The following is a 22,959-nucleotide window of genomic DNA, read 5'->3' on the forward strand; positions in this document are numbered from 1 at the left end:
CTTTTTAAATTATATATTTTAGCTTGGAGGTGTTTCGTACAGTCTGTTGCACCTCAAAGACTTAAAAAAAACTATTTTTATTTATTTGTTCTTTATTATTATTAAAAACTAAACAAAAAAAATCGGAGCCATAGAAACGTCGCATTCCCACACCCTTTCCCTCACTCTCTGTGAGTGTAGTGTGCACTTGGTGCTGCAGCATCACGTAGTGTGTAGCACGAGAGGGAGGGGCGGGGTTTGTTCTGTGCACTTCGCTCGTGACCGCGCATCAGCCGCTGAGCCCAGGACGCGCGCACTCTGCTGCTCGTTCTTTGTCCTCCATTGCAGCTGGTGTTCACAGCTCCGCCGCACCGCGCAGGCCCGAAGTAGCGCAGCCGCTCTGAGGTTAGTGCCCTACCGCGCAATCTCCAGCCATTTCAGCCCTGGCGCAGCCGCACCAAACAACCCGGCAGCGTTTGCCTTTCACACACTCAGATGCAGATCGCGACGATGCGAAACAGAACTGAAGATGATTTCGAGCACTTTTGCCCGGATGGCAATTATTATTTACCCCGCTCAAATTGGGGCAAAAAAAGAATCATGGCGCAGGCGCGGGCCTTTGGCCTACTGAATTTAGATGTGCAATCGAATGGCTTGTGTTTTTTGTCCAGATGCTAAATGGGATTTCAGTGCTTGATAGTTTGTGCCTATATGCTCGATCGCGGAATCGGATTTTGAATGCATGCATAATATCGCATTAGCATAGCAGTGTTATCGATCAGTCGAGTGTTTATATCGCTTTATTCTCAGTCAACAACGGTGCCCGGTTACATTTGATCAAAAAGAGCATTTTAGATGTTTAGCTCTTATCTCAATGATTGTGATCTTAAAGAAGTTAAGTGGGCGACAGTGTTTAATATTTTGCCAACACACTGTCCCTTTTCTTTACAGTATTATTTATTCACCATTTGAAAATAACCGCCATTTATGTGTTTGTTATTAATGCTCTAATACACCGGTCTGTATCGCTTCAGAGATATTCAAACATACCTTTTATAATGACCATTTATGGTTGTTGAAATGTTCTTTGGTATTATATATCAAGGTTTTCAATGTTTTGGTCATTAAAAGTACATTTTCTACTGCTTGAGGTCGCTGAATGAATTAGTAGCTGCGTTAGCTGCTGGTTTATTTATCTAACGTTACGTGTGTACATGCTAACGTTAACGTTACATTCATAGCACATACGTCATATTTCATTATTATACACACACTTTACGTCTTATTAAAGAGGTCAAAAAACTATTAATAATAATTAAAAAGTTGTAATATGGTTAAACTACACTCTTTGCTGTCAGACACTTCAATACATTATTATTCAATAAAAACTTTAATAAGGTTTTTATTCTGTGTCGTTCAGTTTGTGTGTCATCTAAATAATAAATTCTCTGTGTAAAATGTGACGTATTTTTTTGCATGATTGCACATTGCCAAATTGCAGTAAGTATAGATCGTGGATATGCAGTTAACAACATTGAATATTTGCTATTTATTTTAGGTGAATGCTTGGAGTCAACATGTCTTACTCCATCCATATTTGCCAAATATTACTATTTGTATAAAAAAGTTAGATATAAGAGGGAAGTATATTGATTTCCAGTGATGTGTTCTGCCCTCTACTGGATTATTGTTTAAAACAATAATAATAATATTGAAGTCTGAAAATAGCATATGCATTTACAACTTCTGTCATACAAAACTGAACATTTGGTGATCAAAGTAAACCGTATTAAAGTTTTTTTTAGCTGAAACTAATGTTTTTGTTTATTTATATAATGTCTATAGTATTAATTGAACATATACTAGTAACTAAACAGGCAAAACTAAATGAATACCTGTCACTGTCATGTTGGCATGTTCGTCATGTTGTCAATGTCATGTTTACCTGTTATATTTCCTGTCACAAGTATTAAGAACCAGTTTTTAGTTTATTTACTCCAGGCTTTCCTGATTACATTTAAATGATGCTCTGTTTTAAACATAGTGTATTATAAGCAGCCAAAGAGGATTAATTTAATTAACCAAATATTTTAGCTTGACTTTGGGCACATTTCATCATTGCTCATTTTACCTGGATTTACACAAAGTGAAATGTTTTGTTGTTAATATATTTGCTGTTACAATATATAAAACACATTAATCACAAACACATCATATTAACAGTATACCTTATAACAGTGACTCACAATATATAAGTAAAATGTAAGTGTGGTAGTTATTATAATATGCAATTTGTTTTATAATATTTTGAGTGCGTTGTAAATGAAAATACAGATAAAAATGCGTGCATGTTTGAGTACTTTACAATAAACATGCATGCAAACACTTAATTTGACACACTACAACTTTGAATGCATGTTATCCTGTGTGCTAATATGTTGTCTGTGTGTGTGTTTCTCAGTGTGTTTGAGTGAAACTGTATCGGGTGATGGAAGACCATACGGTGCATCAGACGGAGCATATGACCACTATTGAGGCCCACGCCGTCTCTCAGCAGGTCGGGCAGGTGCACGTCGCCACATACACAGAGCATGGCATGCTGAGTGCCGACGAGGATTCGCCCTCCTCGCCTGACGATGATGCTTATGATGACTCCGACATCCTCAATTCAACTGGAACAGATGAAGTCACCGCACATCTGGCTGCTGCAGGTAGATTTCAGCACATACTGACTCTCATACAAATGCACTTGTTTTGATTAGTCTAATATGTCATATGCCACAGATTTTGGGTTGAAATGCTCAATCAGATGCCAAAAGTGAACAAATGGTACTAACACTGATATATATACGCTGAAATGTTGTTGAAAATTATGATGACTCTTAATATATCCGTATCCATGATGATGATCAGACAGTGATTTGTCTTTCGTAAATGGCTAAAATATTGGTGTCTGGGATGCAGCAAATTCAGAGAATAATGACTAATACTGGTCATTAATAGCACAGTGACTGCTGGTGATCAGACAGACCACTAGATGGTGCACTTAAACCATAAATAGTCTTATAATAGGGTATATGCACACAGACTTAATATTCAGCCAGCCAGCCCCAGTGATTCCAGTCTTTCCATTACAAAATTGGCACAATTAAGATCTGATTTCTTTAAAAATCAGCAACCTTCACTGCCTGATAGATATACGATATAAAGTGGGTCTCAGACCGGACAAGAAGCACTACATTAAATTTAATTCCCCCTGCTATGTCTTTAAAATATGACAATTTATTTTACTCCAGTATTTTCAATAAAGTTTCTACGCTAGCCTGCTGATCCTGACGGCGCTAACGGTTACTCTGTCTTTCTTCTTGATTTATGCTTGGACAACTAAATGAATGCTTAATTCTTATTAACTGAATGTATTGTAATTGCATTACAACGTCAATGCTATAAAAACAACCTTGTGAAATTGAAAATAATCACATTAATATTTCACAGGAAGATTATCATTGGCTGAAAAAGAATAGCTGTGCATATACTCCATTCAAGATTGAACCAGGGTGTTATAAAAAAATTCAGGATGACACTGAATGTCTAAAAACAGCTGATTTTTCTTTTTTAGGGCCTGTTGGCATGGCAGCAGCTGCCGCTGTGGCAACAGGGAAGAAACGTAAAAGGCCTCACATCTTTGAATCAAACCCTTCAATCCGTAAAAGACAACAGACGCGCCTGCTTAGGTAAACTTTTTTCCCCCAAAAAATTGTATATCATGATTAAAACAACATGCATATTAACATTAGTTTGTTTTTGTATTGTAGTGGCCAATATTTTAGCATTTATTATTATTTTTCCGTTTAATTTCAAGTTAAGTTTTAGTAATTTGTGTTGTTTGGTTCTATTATCCTATGTTACAGTTTTTTAAACTAAACCTTCTGTATATTAAAATGTGTTCTTACAGTGTTGTTTTAACTTAATTGTTCTACATTTTTTTCATTTACATTTTACATGTACTTTTGACTTTGAAAACATAATTTTAAAATTTCAGTTGCAAAAATATATTTTAAAGGTAAAGCCTTAACTTAATTACTTATATTTTTAATTATTTTACTGTTATTTATTTAATTCTTTTTTGTATTTGTTTATTTTCCATATAGTTTGTGAACTTATTGTTTAGTATTTAAAATGTTTTTGTTCAGGCATCTAATATTTAATCAAAATAATAATATTTGAAGTCTTATTATTATTTTGAAGTCGAATTATTAGCCTTCCTTTAATTTTTTTTCTTTTTTAAATATTTGCCAAATTATGTTTAACAGAGCAAGGAAATTTTCACAGTATGTCTAATAATATTTTTTTCTTCTGGAGAAAGTCTTATTTGTTTAATTTCAGCTAGAATAAAAGCAGTTTAAAAAAAAAAAAAAAAAAAACATTTTAGGGTCAATATTTTTAGCCCCTTTAAGCTATATATATTTTTTCGATTGTCTACAGAACAAACCATCGTTATGCAATAACTTGCCTAATTACTTTAACCTGCCTAGTCAACCTAATTAACCTAGTTAAGCCTTTAATTGTCACTTTAAGCTGTATAGAAGTGTCATGAAAAAATATCTAGTCAAATATTATTTACTGTCATCATGGCAAAGATAAAAGAAATCAGTTAATTCTGAGTTAAACTGCATCTAATTTGATTTAACTTTAGTTTCCAAATACAAAATAAAGCATTTATTAAATCCTAACATTAATTTAACAATAACAACACAAACCTCATTATATCCGCAGGAAGCTGAGAGCAACTCTAGACGAATACACAACACGGGTCGGCCAGCAGGCTATTGTTTTATGCATATCTCCCTCTAAACCAAATCCTGTTTTTAGAGTATTTGGAGCGGCACCACTAGAGAATGTAGTGAGTAAATTTACTGTGCATTTCCCTCTTCCTATCAGTTGCACCGATGGTTGTTTCTGATTTAATTCCTGGCATGTCATGTGATCAGGTGAGGAAATACAAGAGCATGATTCTGGAGGATCTGGAAAACGCTCTGGCTGAACACGCACCCCCAGGTGGAGGAGAACTCACCTCTGAACTTCCTCCGCTGACTATTGATGGGATACCAGTGTCTGTGGACAAGATGACACAGGTGGGCAGCAGGTGGCGCTATGAGCCAGGAGTCAAACTTCTGAATCTTAGTCTCATTTCATCATTCATCACTTTAACCTTTTTTCTTTGGTCTGAAAAGAAACCACATAACTAGAGATGCTCTGATTTTAAATGCCAATATTTTTACAAGGAAATTAGAGAATTTTGATATAAATTTCTTATATTTTTTAAAGCTTGAAACCAGATTTGTTTTTAAAATACTAGTTTTATGAAAAAAATGTCTATTTGCTTTATTAAAAGCTGAACTATCTGCTGAGATTTTCAGTTAAAGACAATCACTGCATTGTAATTACAATAAAACAAAGGGCATTAAGTACAGATGTTTACTCTAACTTTAAATAACAAATTATTGCTGATTAAATTAACACATCCTGCTAATTTGTTCATGACTTTGAAACATGTAAAACCCCAGAGCTATCGCCTTAATATTAGCTATAATAAAAACCAGCCAAGCACACAAATATTATCCATACAAAGCTTTTATCTAACGTTGAGTGCATCTCTGAATGGCAGAATAGGGTAACTAACAAATAATTGTTACATTTGTTAAAGTTAATACAGAATATCTTGTGTTTCTCTGTGGATGCTTGAACATTTATAGACTTTATAGTATAAAATTGTTACAATGCAGTTAAATGTGTGCAAGTCCGGGCTGGAGATTGTCCAAATCCCCAAAAAAAAAAGATTAAAGTTTGAAGCAAAGTCCGTCCTGTTTCAGCTTCTGCCCAGCCAATCGTTGCATCTTCACTCATAACCAGTTCAGCCAGTAGCTTTAACCAGTTCACCCATTTCTCATTAGCCCGCTGGAGGTGTGCTGTTAGCGGGTGTCCCTCAGGACAGGCACACCTTGCTTGGCTTGTGGTTGTGGGCAGGTCTGTGCAGGGATCATCAGGTGAGGCTTGTACGCGCCAGTAATTATCTGTCTCATCGTGGCCGGGCACAGAGCTTTCTGATTGGCTCCCAGGTGGATTAAGAGCGGAGCAGGGGGAGGGAAACGGGGGCGTGAGATTCCTCTTAATTCCTTCGCCGCGTAATTAGACCATCTGCACAAACACAAGGAAGAGCCTACAACTCAAGACACTGTCGTGGACAATCTGTTAAATGACATTAAACTGTTTACTTATCAGTGTTTATTGAGTACCTATTGTTAGGTTTCAGCAGTTGTCATTTTGTACGATGGCATTTTTAAATTCAGGTTGAATTTGAGTTTATTAATCACAAATTATTAATATTTTACAGTATTATTTTAGTTACTGTTTAAATATTGTTATGTAGCTTTAAATTGTATGCAGTTTAGCAATGTATCTATTAATTTACTTTTTAAAATGAAAAAAAAAAATGTTTATTTTATATTTTTGGTGTTCATTTGGAAGTTTGTTCTTTTAATAATGCTTTTGTAATTTTGTAAATGAATAATGCTTCGTTTTATGTAGATATAGATAGATAAGTATACTTTTTTTGGTTATGTTCTTTATTTTTTCATTTTAGAAACTTCTGTCCATTTATTTTAAGATATATTAAAATTTATTGAATAATTTTGTGACTGCAGTGCAAAAATCAAGCATTATGGACATTAATTGATCAAAAAAAAAACTATGTAGTGAGTGTTACGTTTCAATTCATGGGTTGTATTTAAAACAACGAATAGCTCTTTCCCTAAAATCCTTCTATTCCATCCATTTGCCATGTTGTTGTCTGTCACTGTCCAATGTCAGGCTTATAGGAAGTGTGTTTGTGACACCGAGAGCAGAAGGGGAGGGAACTGAGCTCTTTTGGGAGCTGATTTATTCCTCCAAGCCAAATTTAGCCTGTGATGTGGAGGTGAACAGACGTTGCTACAGAGCACTGCAGTTCAATCCCCGTCCTGCATACGCAATTACCAAGGGCAGCGAGGGCACTGGGATGAATGCCCGTACAACTCAATGTGGCTTTATACAGTCAGTGGGCACTTTTAAATATAAACACATAAACACTTTTATTGTAATGTAAGTAACTTAACCATTTTAACTAGTAATTATTAAGCCTGTTATGGTTTTAAATCAAACTTAAAGTGACAGAAAACGTTATTTGTGATTTGACTTATTTTTTTTTTACACTTCATTATTTTCCTTCCATCCGTTTAAGCACACTTTTGCTGTTACACTATAGAGACATCAGAAAATCCTTATTATATAGATGTTTAGTAGTATTATTTTTACAATTAAAAGGTAGTTAGGTGAGAGAACAACATTTAATTCTGTGTGATACTTTAGAAATCATTGTAATATGACTTGGTGCTCCAAAAATGCTGTAATTTGTACATTTGTAACATTTTAATTCAAAGTTTTTACTCATTTATGACCCATATAATATTTAATAAAATTGTTTATTAAAAAAATTAATTTTACTGACCATATACTCTTGAACAAGGTCTCATGCATTCTCTATTTTTGTTTTCTTTTTCATCTACTTAATCTCTTGTAGTCAGTGGGAAGTGGAGCCTCGCTCATAGATTAACCTTTAAATAGAAACCTAATAGTCTACTTTTAGCTTTTTATAAGCTATTTATGCGGGCAGACTGTCTGCAGAAGGAAGAGGAAATCAATGCCTCGCTGTTTTTAAATTTAGTTTAACACAGATTTTGTTTTTCCAGAGGCCATCATGTGCTCTACTACGTCCAGAATAAAGTCTCTGACGGTCATTGTGCGGTGTTTTTGTCGGTTTGCAGGCCCAGCTCCGAGCGTTCATTCCAGAAATGCTGAAGTATTCCACAGGCCGAGGGAAGCCCGGCTGGGGGAAAGAAAGCTGCAAGCCCATCTGGTGGCCAGAGGATATTCCCTGGGCCAATGTGCGCAGTGACGTCCGAACAGAGGAGCAGAAACAGAGGGTAGTATTAGATTAGACACTAGCACACTAGAAACATTGTGTATTAATAATTTGAATCATAACCTGGAACCAATTTGCATAAATAACAATACATGTATATATTTCAAATACAATATATATACACGTTGTATTACATATACATTTAGTCATTTAAGTTTTTTTTAACATGTACCAGTAGCTTTCATTCATCCAGTGTCAAGTGCAAAAATAGCTTAATTAACTCATTTTTAGATAGTTTTGGACTTGTGGTTAATGTGAAGAAGAGTTAATGGGAGATGAAAACACATTTGTTGAAAACTTTAACAAAATGAACACTACACCCATGTGACTCCATTATAGACCATTTCAATGTGGTGATGTCATTGGCCCTTGAACATTTCCTGCTTGTTAAACTATTTCCTTACTGTAACGAGTATAACTGTAATAAGCATAACTTTAAAACAGCTATCATAACATTGTTTATCAATATGTGGCTATTTTTGGATTTTCATAAGCTGTGGAAATTAAAAAAATTAATCAGGAAGTACATTAGGACCATTGTTATTATTTGCATGCCTCAAAATGGTCTATACTTGCCTTGTTTACTGTTGGTTGCTAAGTTACCAATACTACTGTCATCTGCTCTAACAACTTGGTGGAAAGCACCTAATTTAAGATTTTTTCTCTATTTTTTGAGAACTCTGAAAAGATGTTTATCTACTTTTATAATTTATGAATTAAGTAATTAACATTTATGAAGGAAGTGACTTTATGAATGAATCATTAAACAGTGATTCAAATGATTCATTTGAAAATTGATCCATTTAGGAAAGAAACGCTGCAATGTGTTGCTTTTTTTGAAGCACCTTGTTCTTTTCCATCTTTTTTTTTTTTAGAAGTAATTTTGTTGAGAAAGGAAAATCCATGTCAACATTTTGTCTAATTTTTTTGGGATTAAACTTACCAATAAATTCAGTATCAGATTTGCTCACACACGGTTATTAAAGAAAATGGCATTCTTGTTTATGTGATATTACTACTGTTATACCTTTTAAAATTAAAGCAATGTTTTTTGCTATCTTAAATAGTTATAGAAACTTAATAGCTGCATTCTTGTAGGCTTCAACACAATCATGTTTTGTTTTTGAGCTCACTGTTAAAACAATGAATGTATTATCATAAATGGTAAAATATAACAAACCTACTGATGCCACAGGCAAATAATTGAATCAGCCACAACATCGTTTTGTCATCTTTTCACAAAATGACATCTGAGTTAAAACAAATGGGCTCAAGCTTGCATCATCTTGCCTTACCGAGGGTTTATTTCCATTGGAAACAGGTGTCATGGACGCAGGCCCTGAGGACTATCGTTAAAAACTGCTATAAGCAGCATGGGAGAGAAGACCTGCTCTATGCCTTTGAGGACCAGGTCACCACACAAGTTGCCACAACAGCCACACACAGCATTGCGCACCTGGTGCCGTCACAGACTGTAGTGCAGACGATCAGTAATCCTGATGGAACCGTCTCACTCATACAGGTGAGCTCAGGTCCCAGCGCAGGGAACAACTGCACACTTGTTTTTCTCTACACTGTACAGTAGCTGCACTGCAGGACTTTATGTTCAGTAAGGGAGTGCGAAATGTTTAGGATGGACATTTACTTTTCCATTAAAAGGCAATATTTTAATTATGGTGCAATATCTGGGATTGAATTCCAGTCCTATTCTTATATCTACTTTTTATAATAATCTTGTTAGTTGTGCGTGTTTATTGAATATCAATCAGAAATCTTCAAACGTTCACCCAAAAATGCCATCAATAAAATTGTTTATTGGGCTCATTAAAAAGTTTATATTCTGACAGAAAACATTATCGCTTTTAATCTTGTAATAATGACAAATAGGTGTGACTCGTTCTAATGCTCATGCTGCAAAAATGGAACCTGATGCAATTTGTGCAGATCTAAATATAATGCTGCTGAGAATTTACGATTTTCATTCATTTCTAGTTCATTCCACTTTCAAAAAGAAAAATGTAATAGATTGTTTAAAAGGGCATGTTTTTTTTGCCACAACTTGGCACTGATGACATCACATGTTTGGTATTTATTTTATTAACACTCCTGTCTAATTCATTGTCTTTCTAAAAATATATACTTTGCTATTTATGGGTCAGTTTTTTTAAATAAATTAATCTTTTATTCAACCTGCATGTATTAATTTAAATCATTCGTGACAGTAAAAATAATTGTAATGAAAAAAAAAACTTATAAATGCTGTTCTTTTGATTCTATGCATCGAAGAATGATGCAGCACAACTGTTTTGCCAAAACAATACTTTTTTTATTATCAGCAAATCAAAATATAATCAATAAGGATTACTGAAGAATAATGAGACGCTGAAGAGTAAAATAATAATAATGCTGAATGTTCACAGAAATGTATTGAAATAGAAAACACATTTGTAGTAATATTTCACAATTTTACTTATTTAACCATGTTTTTTATTCATATAAATGTAACCTTGGTGAGCATGAGAGACTTTTTAAAAAATGCCTTGGAAATTATAGTTTAAAAAGTAATATGCTCAAAGTTATGCTAATATTATAAATTGTTACAAAGCATGCATTACATTATTAAGATGGAAAACTTTGTTCAAATTGCCGTGTCCTAAGTCCCAAATTCATAACTAATCAACAGGTTGGCACTGGAGCTACAGTAGCGACACTGGCAGATGCGTCAGAATTGCCTGGCACAGTGACAGTAGCCCAAGTGAACTACTCCACAGTGACGGATGGAGAGGTACTATTAACTCTCACAATTTCTTACCTGAATATTTCACAAGTTTGCATCTTTATACACAAATACTATTCTTTTATCTCATATTTCTTCCCTTACATCCCATATTTTCCTTCTGTCTTTGAGGTGGAGCAGAATTGGGCCACACTTCAGGGAGGCGAGATGACCATCCAAACCACACAAGCGTCAGAGGCCACGCAGGCTGTGGCCTCTTTAGCCGAAGCTGCGGTTGCAGCTTCGCAAGAGATGCAAACCGGGGCAACTGTAACCATGGCCCTCAACAGGTACTCCTTGGAGGGAGCGCTGAAGTTTGGGTAGGAAAAAAAATAGAAAGGAAATACTGAAGCGCAGGTTTTTGTCTCCGGGGTCTTGTTAACAGGCCTCACCTGAGCCCGTTCTGCTGTTTACCACAAGCAGGTCACAGCAGCAGCCCAGAAATCTCACACAGCAGGAACAATCACTTCATAGGCCAGTCCCACAACAATTAGGCTGAGAAGGCATTGTTTTCTGCTCAGCGGTCTTCATTAAAGCAGTAAATCTAATGTCCGTTCTCTTAGCACTGTCAGGACAGCTGTACATGCAAACGAGAGCGTGAACTATATTTGATATATTAGCCAATTTTCACCACAAAAAGGGGGAAAATTGAGTTTTTGATGAATTCATAACTGATATACTTTTTTTGTCAATTTCTAGCTTTTATCTAAAATTTTGTTTAATTGTAAGTACTTTTTCAGCTTATGTCACCTTGTCATACGACTCTATTGTAATTAATTGACTTCTTACCCAATTCATACTTTATAGCTTTTATTGACATTAAGTGAAAGTTGTAATAGTCAAAACTGTACACACTGTCATAAATTTGACTTTATTCTCATAATCCATTCATTCATTTTCTTTCGGTTTAGTTCCTTTGTTCATCAGGGGTCACCACAGCGGAATGAACCGCCAATTTATCCAGCATATGTTTTACACAGCAGATGCCCTTCCATCTGCAACCCAGTACTGGGAAACACCCATACACTCTCACATGCACACACATAAACAACGGCCAATTTCGTTGATTCAGTTAATTTATACAGTCTTTGGACTATGGGGGAAACCGGAGCACCTGGAGGAAACCCACGCGAACATGGGGAGAACATGCGAACTCAGGACAGAAATGCCAACTGACCTAGATGGGACTCGAATCAGCGACCTTGCTGTGAAGTGACAGTGCTAACCACTGAGCCACCTTGTCACCCATTATCATAATCATGAGTCAATATTTTTAAGTTGAAATTGACACTTTATTTGATAAATATGCCAGTATGCTTATAACTTAATCCAAGTCATAAACATCTTGGTTTATCTGTTTTCTATCTTATAATTTTGGCATAGTACGCTCATATTATAACAGTCGAAGTTGGCGCTATCAAAATGTTTTAATTTCAACTTTGTTGGTATTGATGACTTGTCAATTATGTCTTGGTCAAATTTTTTTGCTTAAAATAAAGATCACAAATTTCTCACGATTCTGTAGATGTAAATTAAAGGTTAAGATGAGGAGGCTATTATTATTGTTATATCTCAAACATATAGTAAAACAACAATAATAATATTAGTTAATAGTAATAATAATAATATTTTTCAGCTGTCTGTTGATTTTACGACTCATCAAATTTGAGTTTTTGAGTCAGTGCTGAATCATAATTGATCATGTCTACATTTTTACTCGTAATTTAATGATCACTTTTATCTCATAATCATGACCAAATTGAGATTAGGGCGGCACGATTTTGGAAAAATCTGACATTGCGATATTTAGTTTTTCTGCAATATGAAAATAATTTAACCAGATGGCATGAATAGCTCAATTTGGAAATAATTTGTTAATTTAGATTGATTTGGGTGATTTTGTAAGGGTGAATCATGTAGGCATAAAAAAAAACAATTGCAAACAAAAATAATTACAATAGAGCAACGAACGTTGGAAACCAAACTAGTGCTTTATGGTTTTCTGGAGAGTCAAAGAGTATTCGGGTACATAAATTGAACAATTAAATGTAAAATAACACTGTATAGTCTACGTTGTATATTAATTCAGTAAAATAGCTCCTCGTTATATTTATAATGTACGTTTTTGCACCAGAATGCTTAAAACGAAGTTGAAATGCCTTATTCTCAACCAATTTAATATTTCATATCCTGCGATGTGGCTATTGCGGACACACACATTGCGATATCGATGCTGAAACTATATATTATCGTGCAGCCCTAATTAACATCTTAATTTGAATTTAATCAACTTTGGCTTCTCATAATTATGGATAACCAAAGTATGTTCGTTTTTTTATTTTTAATAAACTCTTAAATGTTTATCTCCTAATTTCAACATGTTATAGCTAGAGCCAGAATAACTTGAGTAAAATGGTGATTATCATTTTCTGTTTCCTCAGAGTGACCTCCTACACTAGGGGGCAGTACACACCAGTACTAATCAATACACCTCAACTCTAATATAAAGCATTGTATTTTCATAAAAAAAACGATGTTACTTATTTTTCATTTGACTTGCATGTGTTACAGCGAAGCAGCAGCTCACGCAGTGGCGACATTAGCAGAAGCGACTCTTCAAGGCGGAGGACAGATCGTGTTAGCAGGAGAAACGGCGGCTGCAGTCGGAGCGTTAACTGGAGTTCCGGATGGCAGTGGTACAAACATCTTCTACACATCACACACAATCACACATACACTCGCCGGATGTCATTGAAATACATAAATGCATAGAATCCACTTTCGGCGTCATCCGTGTAGGTATGTGAAGGGATGTTACGCATGTATTGTAAGGTGTGTGAGAGCGCGAGGAAGGCCATGGAGGTCTGTTTTAATCCCCGGGGTGTTTGTGGGACAGATGGTGTGTGTGTGTGACCTGTGTCACAGACTCCAGCCTCTACACTTCACGCTAATCCTCGCTTTGCCTCAAACACTAAGCGCTCTGCATATGCACGGCAGACTCCAGAACTGGTGCTTACACATGCATTAGAAGCCGTGTTACTGTCGGATAGCAGCAGTAATGTGCACTGGAGGCATTTGTGACGGTGTAGGATGACGTGTTCACTCTTTTAGACATGAAACATGAAGTCAGATTGAAGGGAGATAGGAAATTATGGTAGATTTAAGTTTTTCATCTATCTAGAAATCATCTATTGTTGATTTCGAATGCCAGTGGAAATGAAACCTTGTTTAATTTTGATTTAAGATTGCATTTAAATGTAGGTAAATCATTGCCCAATGATATTCAAATATTACAGTTTCAAATCTGGTGTTATTCAAGGATGTCCGCTGGGTCTTAAAATGTATTAAAAGTTGATAAATCAATTATGATCAAATTAAGGCCCTTATAAGGTATTAAAAAGTCTTAATCGTGTTTTTACGAGGTCTTATTTTTTGTTCAAGAGTTATCCAAAGTGTTTGACTCCAAAAAAGCATAAATATATTTATTTTCCTCCAAATATTAACGACGACGTGCTTGTTCCACACAATTGGCGTATCCGGCCAAGCTCCTCCATCTGGGTGATGTCACGTAATTTGCAACTAACACGGGAAGGTGATGTGACGCTTTCCATTATAATTCATTCATTATAATTACAATATTTATGTAGTTGTATTATATTAACATTAGTTAGTGTTATCTTGCATTAACTGATACTTGATAACCTATTTAAATTTAGCTAAAATTCTATAGCAGTTAAACTAATTAACTAAAAAGTTAGTAAATAACACTTAAAAAGATTTAAATGCTAAAAGTGGATTTATACTGTAAAGCATGACTAGTATGAAAAATGTATCTGAAGTGCCTTACTGTAATTATGATGTGTCAGTTTCGATTCTTACATAATTATGACTGTGCATGTCACAAATTGGACTTTTTAGTAATTATAATGTAATGCGATAACTTTAAAATATTAATCTTTGAATCAATGTAGTGCATAATTTATTTATGTAATAATAAACACTAATAATTAGCTCAGTTATATGAGGGAACGTGCATTAAGAAAGTACATGGCGTACATTTAGAATGTGTTTGCATGTTTCCACTGAAAATATCCAGATTAACATTCATCACAGCTTGTCAAACTTGCCCCTATTAGGAGTGTGTAAAACACATTTTAAAAAGCAAATAAGCTGGGGCAGAGCCTTTACAGACTGTTCTGACAGAAACAACAAAATCTCGCCAATCTCGTGTAGCAGTGTAGGTAATAACAAGTAGTGGATTTAAGCTTTAATGCTCATGCACACAATTATTGGTCATAAACTGGTCTTTTAAGTAATTATATTGTACTGCAATAACTTTAAAATATTAATCTTGGAATCAATATAGTGCATCATTTATTTATATAATAATAAACACTAATAATTAGTTATATGAGGGAACGTGCTTTTAAAAAAATTACACGGCATCCATTTGTGCATAATGCTCTTTTAAAAATGGTCCTCATTAATACCTGATCATTTCTCAGTGACCCTTCTTACCTAGTGTCCTTGATTACTCCATTGCCCCTAGTGACCAAAAGGAAACTCCTCCCCCTTATAACCCCTGAGGAACCCTCTTAAAGGGCTTTGATCCTCTCCATTATCAGTGCATAGTCTAATCACTGAGCCAGCTGTCAGCACTGGGAAGCCCGGTCTATAAAACACATGACATTAAGAGAATAGGCTGTATTCAAACATAAAAGCTGATTAGCAGGAATTAAGACTACGTTTAAAGACATGGGCGTTGGGCCTTTCCCCAAATATACAACCACGGGTGTGATTTGAGAGTTAGATTTCTCAAGTGTATAAGTTTAAGTAATCCTAAATATGAATGAAATGCAATTTAATGGGGACATGCACCTTGTTGAAAGATGTTATATTAATGTTCCAGAACATGTGTTGTAAGTTTCCACTGAAAATGTCCAACATATTAATCACAGCCTGTCAAATTTGCCCCTATTAGGGAGTGTACAAATATGTCATAGTTTTAAAACCAAACAGTGTTTCCAGATATAGCTGACTTTATTTATTATAGATATTAGTTTCAGTCTGATAGTTTTAAGAATATCAATTAGCTATTGTACTCCAATGTGTCTCCAGTAAATCTGGTGAGTCTAAAAATAATTGATTTGGCAACTCACGAAACGATGACTTGTTTGACACAACAGAGATAGGAGTTCCAGCTTCCACAGCAGCTCCATGTATTCCTATTATGGATTCATGTAGATGCATAATGGCGTAAAAAAAAAAAAAAAGGTGCTCCTTGTCAATCAGACAACTCTTCTATGTTCGTTCTTGCTGTCAATTGGGGGAAAATTGATCAAGAAAAGTTTTATGATAAACCGCTGTGAATTTAATGGCAGGCACTGCATGAAATGCATGCACACGAATGAGAGTCAGATTTGTTAAGGGAGTCAGATTTTGATACAACTGTCTTTCACCTACACATTGGTCACTACTAACTGAATAGAGTAAGAGCACATAGATACGTTTGGTTTAAAAAGTTATATATATTATGTTTTTCAAATCGTCCCAAATTTTGTCAACTCACTTAAGCCATTTTTTACCTGCACAATCAAATTCAAAACCGCTCTATTGGATGGGAATCCGCCCAGTCTGGCAGCACTGAAACCAAGTGAGGGCGGAGCCTTTACAGACTATTCTGACAGAAACAACAAAATAAGCCAATCTCATGTAGCAGTGTCAGAAATGATCAGTGGATTCAAGCTTTAAGGTTCACGCAAAATGGCACAATCATTGTGCACTATTATCGCTGAAATTTAGTACCTTGTGACTAAGCAAATGTTGCTAATGTGAGTGTGCACAGATGCACAAAACAGCAGGCGTTAAAGCTACTTTTTTATTATTATAATTGAGTGAAAAGAACATAAATGCTTAATATGACAGACATAGTGAAATTTACGTTTTCTCTTTAAACTTTTAGGACAAAGCAATATAATAATAATAATTATACAAATTAATAAATAATACAATAATGATAAATAGCATAACTTAATAATAATAATAGTAAAAATGAGCTTGGGTTAGTTTTTGTAGTTTGGCATGAAGCATTAAAAACTGGCCGACCAATAGGATTGGGGCTTTAGTTCATATGCCTTGAGCTGCTGACATTACAGTAAAACACATCTAGCACAACCAAGCACAACAATTAAAGACCAAATTCAGTTTGGATTTCACTTTATTTATTTATTTTTATGCCTTCTAACTTTTGCTACAAACTTTTTACCAGCTGTTTGTAAAGGAAGTTAATCATGAGTGGAAAAGCTTATGTGATAAATACACTAGGAAATAGTATGAGGGTTCTGTTTTCATTAAGCGACATCTAATGTCAGGGGGAATTTTGCACGTTCACTCAGCTCATCGCCAGTGAAAATCGATTGGGCATGATGAACAACAAGCTTATGCGATAAACGTTATACATGTTCAAACCACGGTCTGACGGTATTGGAGAAGGACAACTTACGAACTGAACCAGTACTATTTAGTTGTTGTGGAAGAAACTTGATTTCACCCCACTGACTAGCATATTACTGCTCTATTCCAATGTACAATCCTTTGCGAACAAACATTACAGTATTATTAAAATTAAACTAAGAGTAATGAGTACAGCACTAATATATAAGATCCACTTCCTATTTGGCTTTGGATTATAACACTGATTATAGTCTGATTTCCAAATTCGGAGAATTTATTATTTTAATTGACCGTCTGTTGATGTCTAGGAAGTTTGGTGGTGTTTGATAAGAGGATGCCACTTTATGCAACTTTGTCTTTACACAAGTAACCCTTTTTAGAGGAGGCCAGTACAAAGAATGCTAGTGCATCACCATATACGTAACCAAGTCCCAGAGAGCCGTCTCTTCCCAAAATGAGGCCCTCACCTTTAAGCTGCGCAATTAACCCTAATTTACGCTTTGGCATGGGAAGGATTGGGGAGAGCGCAGTCAACAACAAGACACTTGACGGACAGCCGGCGTTTATTGACCTCATTCAATCAGTGAAATGGCAGCGCGGGTGCAGCTTTGAAGTGGCTGGTCAGAGGTAATCGTGACTGATTCATGTTTCCTGCTTCAGTGGCCTTTTTTTCAGTCTGCAGGTCTGGTAGAAGCCCTCAATGTCAGAGTGATTGAGGGTTTGTAGGCACTTCACTTGAAAAACTGCTTACAAACTCCCGGTCAATTATGCAAGACAATGTGATTACGAGAAATCAGAGCATTTGGACTGAGTCACTTGTGCAACACGTGGATGCTCTTTTTCTTTGAAAGAAAGCGCATCATTTTTACTGAAATATTACAGGTCATTTATCATTATTATTACTTCACATGTGAGCATTAATGATATAATATAGTGCTCAGCATAATTGAGTACACCCCATTTTGAAAATGATTATTTTTATCCATTTTGAAAATGAATGTAGGCCATGTATTTTGGTGCATTTAAACAAAACAGATTTATTAAACAGATATATTTATTAAAATAATATTTTAGTCACCACACATATTTAAAAATAGAAAGATAATGCAATTAAATTCAAGCAAAATATCGCAAAAAAATTCAACCAACAAAATTTCAACAATTTTTTTTTCTTTTTTGCTTCTGTTGATTTTTCCTCTTTTTTTATTTATTTGTATTTAATATTTTTTATGACATAAATTTGGGTGTACTAGTTTTTAGACCGTTCTCATTAGTTAATTTGTTAGATTAGCTCCAGATTTGACTTCAGTACTGACTAATCTAATGTTTATGCAGATATATAATATTGTATAGCTTCCTATTAAAAATATGAATTTAAAAGATGGATTCATAGGGGCAGTACTTATATATGCTGAGCACTATACACTACATAAAATGTTTTGATGGCAATTTCATCTCATAAATTACAACTTTTGAATAATTAAAAATATAATCAAAATTTCCATCCATCCATTTTCCACTGCTTATCCTGGGCCGGGTTGCCAGAGCAGCAGTCTCAGCAGGGAGCCCAAGACCTCCCTTTCAAATCAAATAAAAAAGATATATTAAAATATTTAGTACTGGTCAGAATAAGTATGTTGCTTCATTTTTACATAAAATATTGGTTAGATTAAATTATAGAGCATTATTTCTCCCATATTTTGATCATTTCTTTTTGTATTTATATAAACGTGTATATTGTTTATTTTAATAACTTTTCAATTTGTATGTTATATCATTTATATTTGAAATAATAAGTATCGGCCTTATTATTTTGTGATGAATGCTTTTGAACAGGTTTATTGATATACACTTTATGTTCTGGGAGAAGAGACGACATCTTAACTTTTTTTTATTACCATTTATTTGTTTTTCATTTGTTTAAGCAGTCAAAACCGATAATTTACTTTAGTGTGACTGTATTAATTTATACTTTGAGATTGATTGATTGAAACATGAGCCATTACTTGAGTTGTTGGGACAGTTGTGCACCATAGCACTACTTTAAATGTAAAACTTACTTCAAAAAACCTAATGCACAAGCCCAACCACCTACAGAAACATACTAATGATGCTACGCATACTAACCTACATAACCTTAAAACTTACTGAACGCGTTAACCAATCACTGTTAGTTCTGACCTTCCCTTTTTTGGCCCTAATGTATTGGCCAACCTCTGGCCCCATGTGACTGCAGCAGTAATCCAGACTGCTCCACTCACAGCTGGGTTTGGAAACAGAGGTACTGTAGATTGAGGGGTTTACCTAGAGTCAGAGAATGGGAGAGAGAGAGAGAAATGGAAGCTGGGAGCGGCTGCCTCAATTACTCCATTGTTCCGCATTGCAGTGTGATGCAGTCGCCCTGCCCTCGGCCCTCTTTCTAGGGCTGGCCCTCAGCACGCACCGCCCCTCAAACTCTAACATGGCTGTCCGAGGTGGCCTCATCCAACCTACCCTCCCTCCGGTTGTCTCAAATGACAAGCTACGCACATCCCAAACCAGCGCTGACGGCATCACAGTTGCATCTAATAGAGGTTATATCCACCGATAGCTTATTCTGCGATGCGGAAGTTTTAGCGAATGTTGTAGAACTTTCCGATTAAATTGTCTTTAGGAGAAATGACTTGGAATAATTAATGGCAGAAAACAATCAAACCATTTACTCTACAAACAAATATGTTCATGACTAAACATAAAAAGTAGACTAATTAAATAAAGAAAATATCAGCTTGCAACATCAAGCAGCATAACGAGCTGTTTTTAACGTTCAAAAATCAGTGGAAGTGAATGAGACCGAAATTCTTTAGCCAACAAGATTCTAATAGCCTGCTCGTACGTGAAGAATAAGGTTGTAATTTCTATCTACATATGTTCATATGCATTTTAGTTGGGTCACAATACAGTATCACGTTTCTTGTATCACAATACAATATTAATGAGATTTTAGAGTGCGGTATTCTGTGGTGTATGGAATTTTCATAACCTTTTCCAGCATTAAATTGTCAAAAACGGTTTTAAATAAACGAAACAATTCTGTTTTCTGTTTAGAATTTTTGGAATTAAGCAGGCAAACTGACCGATGTTTTAATAAAAAAGACTTGGCATAAATCTATGTACTGTATGTATGCATGCACCGTTCTGCGACGCAACCATTTTTATTTTACTAACTTGCTGCATGCATAAAGAGATTCCGCTCACCAGAAAGCACTCAAGTTTCACAACACCGTCTAGAGGAGTGTACGTTTTTCGTTTCAACTAAATAGTATGATAAAATATTGCCGATATATGGATGTGTGGGTGTCTGTGTATTCATATATTGCCATGTCAAATATTACAAAATTGTGGTGTATCGATATTTCCTCCACCCCTACATTTTAGAATATTGCATAAAAACACTGAGAAAACATCAAGATGAGCTTTAAAAAAAAAATATATATATAAGTGCATAAAATACTATGGGAGCAATAACAATAGTCCTTGATACCCATCAAAGTCAGATGAGGTTGTTGGATTACGAGACTAGCCAGTAAACTGAGCTCATCTTGGAAAAACTTGTGTTGTTTTAGCAATTATTCTGCGAAGAAATTATCCGACTCAGTTATGCGCTTTTTCAAAATTTATGCGCATCATTGCATCATAAAAATGGGTGGATGGAAACATTGCTATTGTTTCTCAGTGACGTTCCTGGAGGACCACCAGCTCTGCACATTTTCCATTTCTTCTCAACCAAACACACCTGATTCAGCTCATTAGCAGGAATGAAAGACCTGTAATGGGTGTGTTGCTGGTCCTCCAGGAACATGGTTGAGGAACACTGATCTAAACAAATGAAATGGAAACATTTTTCTGCATAAATGTTTTAATTTTGCACAGTAAGCAAGTGAGAATGGAAAACAAACCTAACTGCTCTTTGTTTTACCCCAGGTCTCGTCCAAATTCCAGTCAGCATGTATCAGACTGTGGTCACCAGTTTGGCCCAGGGCAATCGGCCCGTTCAGGTGGCCATGGCTCCCGTAGCCACTCGAATCGACAACACGATGACACTCGACGGGCAGGCGGTGGAAGTGGTGACCCTGGAACAGTGACATACTCTACCCCTGCAGGTGTGCGGGACAGGAACTTCAGCGCCTATGTGAAGTAGCTGCTGGAATATAGTGTAAAAAAATAATATTCGAGCCTGTTCTCATGTCTGCAGGGGTGTGTAGAGGTTTTCTTGTTATTATTATTCATTTCCGTTTTGTTTTTTTTACGCTGTACACCCAATTAGTTGTCTTATTTTCATCATAGTGTTAAATTCATTAACATTAGTTTCGTTTTTTTCTTTTTTTTAGCTGGTGTTTGATAAATGTAATGCAGAGGATACTTAGAATTACCAATTATTTCTTTCGTTACGATTACACGAAAAGAAAAACCTCAATCCAAATTTTCTGCCTTCAAAACTGGCGTCATTTGTTCATTTCTCCCCCCCATGTATATGGCATTATGTGTTGGTCATTCTTAATGCGTTTTCTCCTCAGTTTTTATGTACATATTATATATATTGTGAACCATCTTGTGCCATATTTGAATAATTTCATTAATATATTGTGTAAATTGCATTACAATTTTAGTGTTAGATCCCATTGACTACTGAGATATGCATGGTTTTTTTTTTTTTTGTAAGTCTGTACAATGTAGTTTTCTTTGTAAGCATTTCACATAATTCCCATTGTAAAAAAAAAAAGTATGATCTCGAATGATGTGGTATATCGAATGAGACCACCGTTTCCTGCCGGTACAGATTTGAACTTTCAGAACTCTCAGTGCTATCTATAGACTATTCACTGAATTGTACTATTAATCGATTGCTATTAATGTCAATGACAAGGATGAAGATGTAGCACTCCATATCGTTCAACTTTTATACTTCAGAAAACAAAGAGAGCTTTACATATTCATGGTATGTCTGCATTTTGGAAACTGATCCTATTATGAAACTGCTGGGGAAAATGTTTTATTTATTTTTTATTTATTTTGGTTTGTTTAGATGTGCACTCATATCTTTTGAATAAGACACGTGGAAAAAGATTTAGATATGAAATAGGATGTATTTTGAATTCTAATGTTATTGCGAAGTGAAATACCCATAAATTCATATCTCTTTCTTTACCTCTCAAGCTCTTGTTGTATTGTTTCTACAGTGCAATTTTGGATGTTTTGTTACTGTTTCCTCCACCCATGATCCACTCTGTCATGTTTCCAGCCCCTGATCGGTTCGAATTTTTATACCTCACACAAATGAGAGGCTTTTTATGTGAAATTTGTAAAATATATACGGTTTGATGAAACCAAACCCTCCCGTGTTGCTGGTGCAAAATGATGGCGACATTGGCAAACTTTGTCTTTCCCTTTTTATCCAGTCTTGGAAATAAAATGGCCACTATTCAGAATTCTGCTTTGGAAAATTATTACAGAAAAATTAATCACCTGCTCGTATGATATAAATAGTACATTTATATTAAGGATTCACTTAATTGTGTTATTATTCTTCATTGTGCCTTTTTAATTCATTACACTTCAGAAATATATGAAGTGTATTGTTGTTTTTGTCCCTATGTTCATCCCATGCCGGTACATTACCATCAAAAAAACAACCATATTCGTCATCTTGCATATATATTTATGCATTTTGTAGATCCTTTTAACAAAGGTG

The 22,959-nt window shown here is 35.2% G+C and overlaps 1 protein-coding gene across 3 annotated transcripts; it reads left to right on the plus strand.

The window, feature by feature from the left end:
- Positions 1-287: 287 nt before the first annotated feature.
- On the plus strand, positions 288-22,696 carry nrf1 (nuclear respiratory factor 1). Of its 3 annotated transcripts, none has more exons than XM_056455761.1 (11): positions 288-384; positions 2,441-2,690; positions 3,599-3,713; positions 4,756-4,882; positions 4,971-5,114; positions 7,842-8,000; positions 9,321-9,521; positions 10,683-10,784; positions 10,908-11,095; positions 13,347-13,471; positions 21,192-22,696. In XM_056455761.1, exons 2-11 carry the CDS (start codon positions 2,468-2,470, stop codon positions 21,350-21,352), a joined length of 1,545 nt encoding a protein of 514 aa, XP_056311736.1. In that variant the 5' UTR covers positions 288-384; positions 2,441-2,467; the 3' UTR covers positions 21,353-22,696. The 3 variants fall into 3 exon arrangements, with proteins under 3 accessions (XP_056311736.1, XP_056311737.1, XP_056311735.1); XM_056455762.1 differs by having other exon boundaries at positions 10,908-11,065; XM_056455760.1 differs by having other exon boundaries at positions 10,683-11,065.
- The last annotated feature ends 263 nt before the right edge of the window (positions 22,697-22,959 follow it).

Source organism: Danio aesculapii, chromosome 4 (assembly GCF_903798145.1).
Source record: "Danio aesculapii chromosome 4, fDanAes4.1, whole genome shotgun sequence".
NCBI classification, from domain to species: Eukaryota; Metazoa; Chordata; class Actinopteri; order Cypriniformes; family Danionidae; genus Danio; species Danio aesculapii.

What these genes read in the sequence shown, in the direction of transcription:
- nrf1 (XM_056455760.1), top strand. Translation starts at nt 2,468, where the DNA reads ATGGAAGACCATACGGTGCATCAGACGGAGCATATGACCACTATTGAG. An exon ending in CGGCACCACTAGAGAATGTA is followed by an intron (nt 4,883 to 4,970) that starts GTGAGTAAATTT and finishes TCATGTGATCAG; the next exon opens with GTGAGGAAATACAAGAGCAT. An exon ending in TGGAGTTCCGGATGGCAGTG is followed by an intron (nt 13,472 to 21,191) that starts GTACAAACATCT and finishes GTTTTACCCCAG; the next exon opens with GTCTCGTCCAAATTCCAGTC.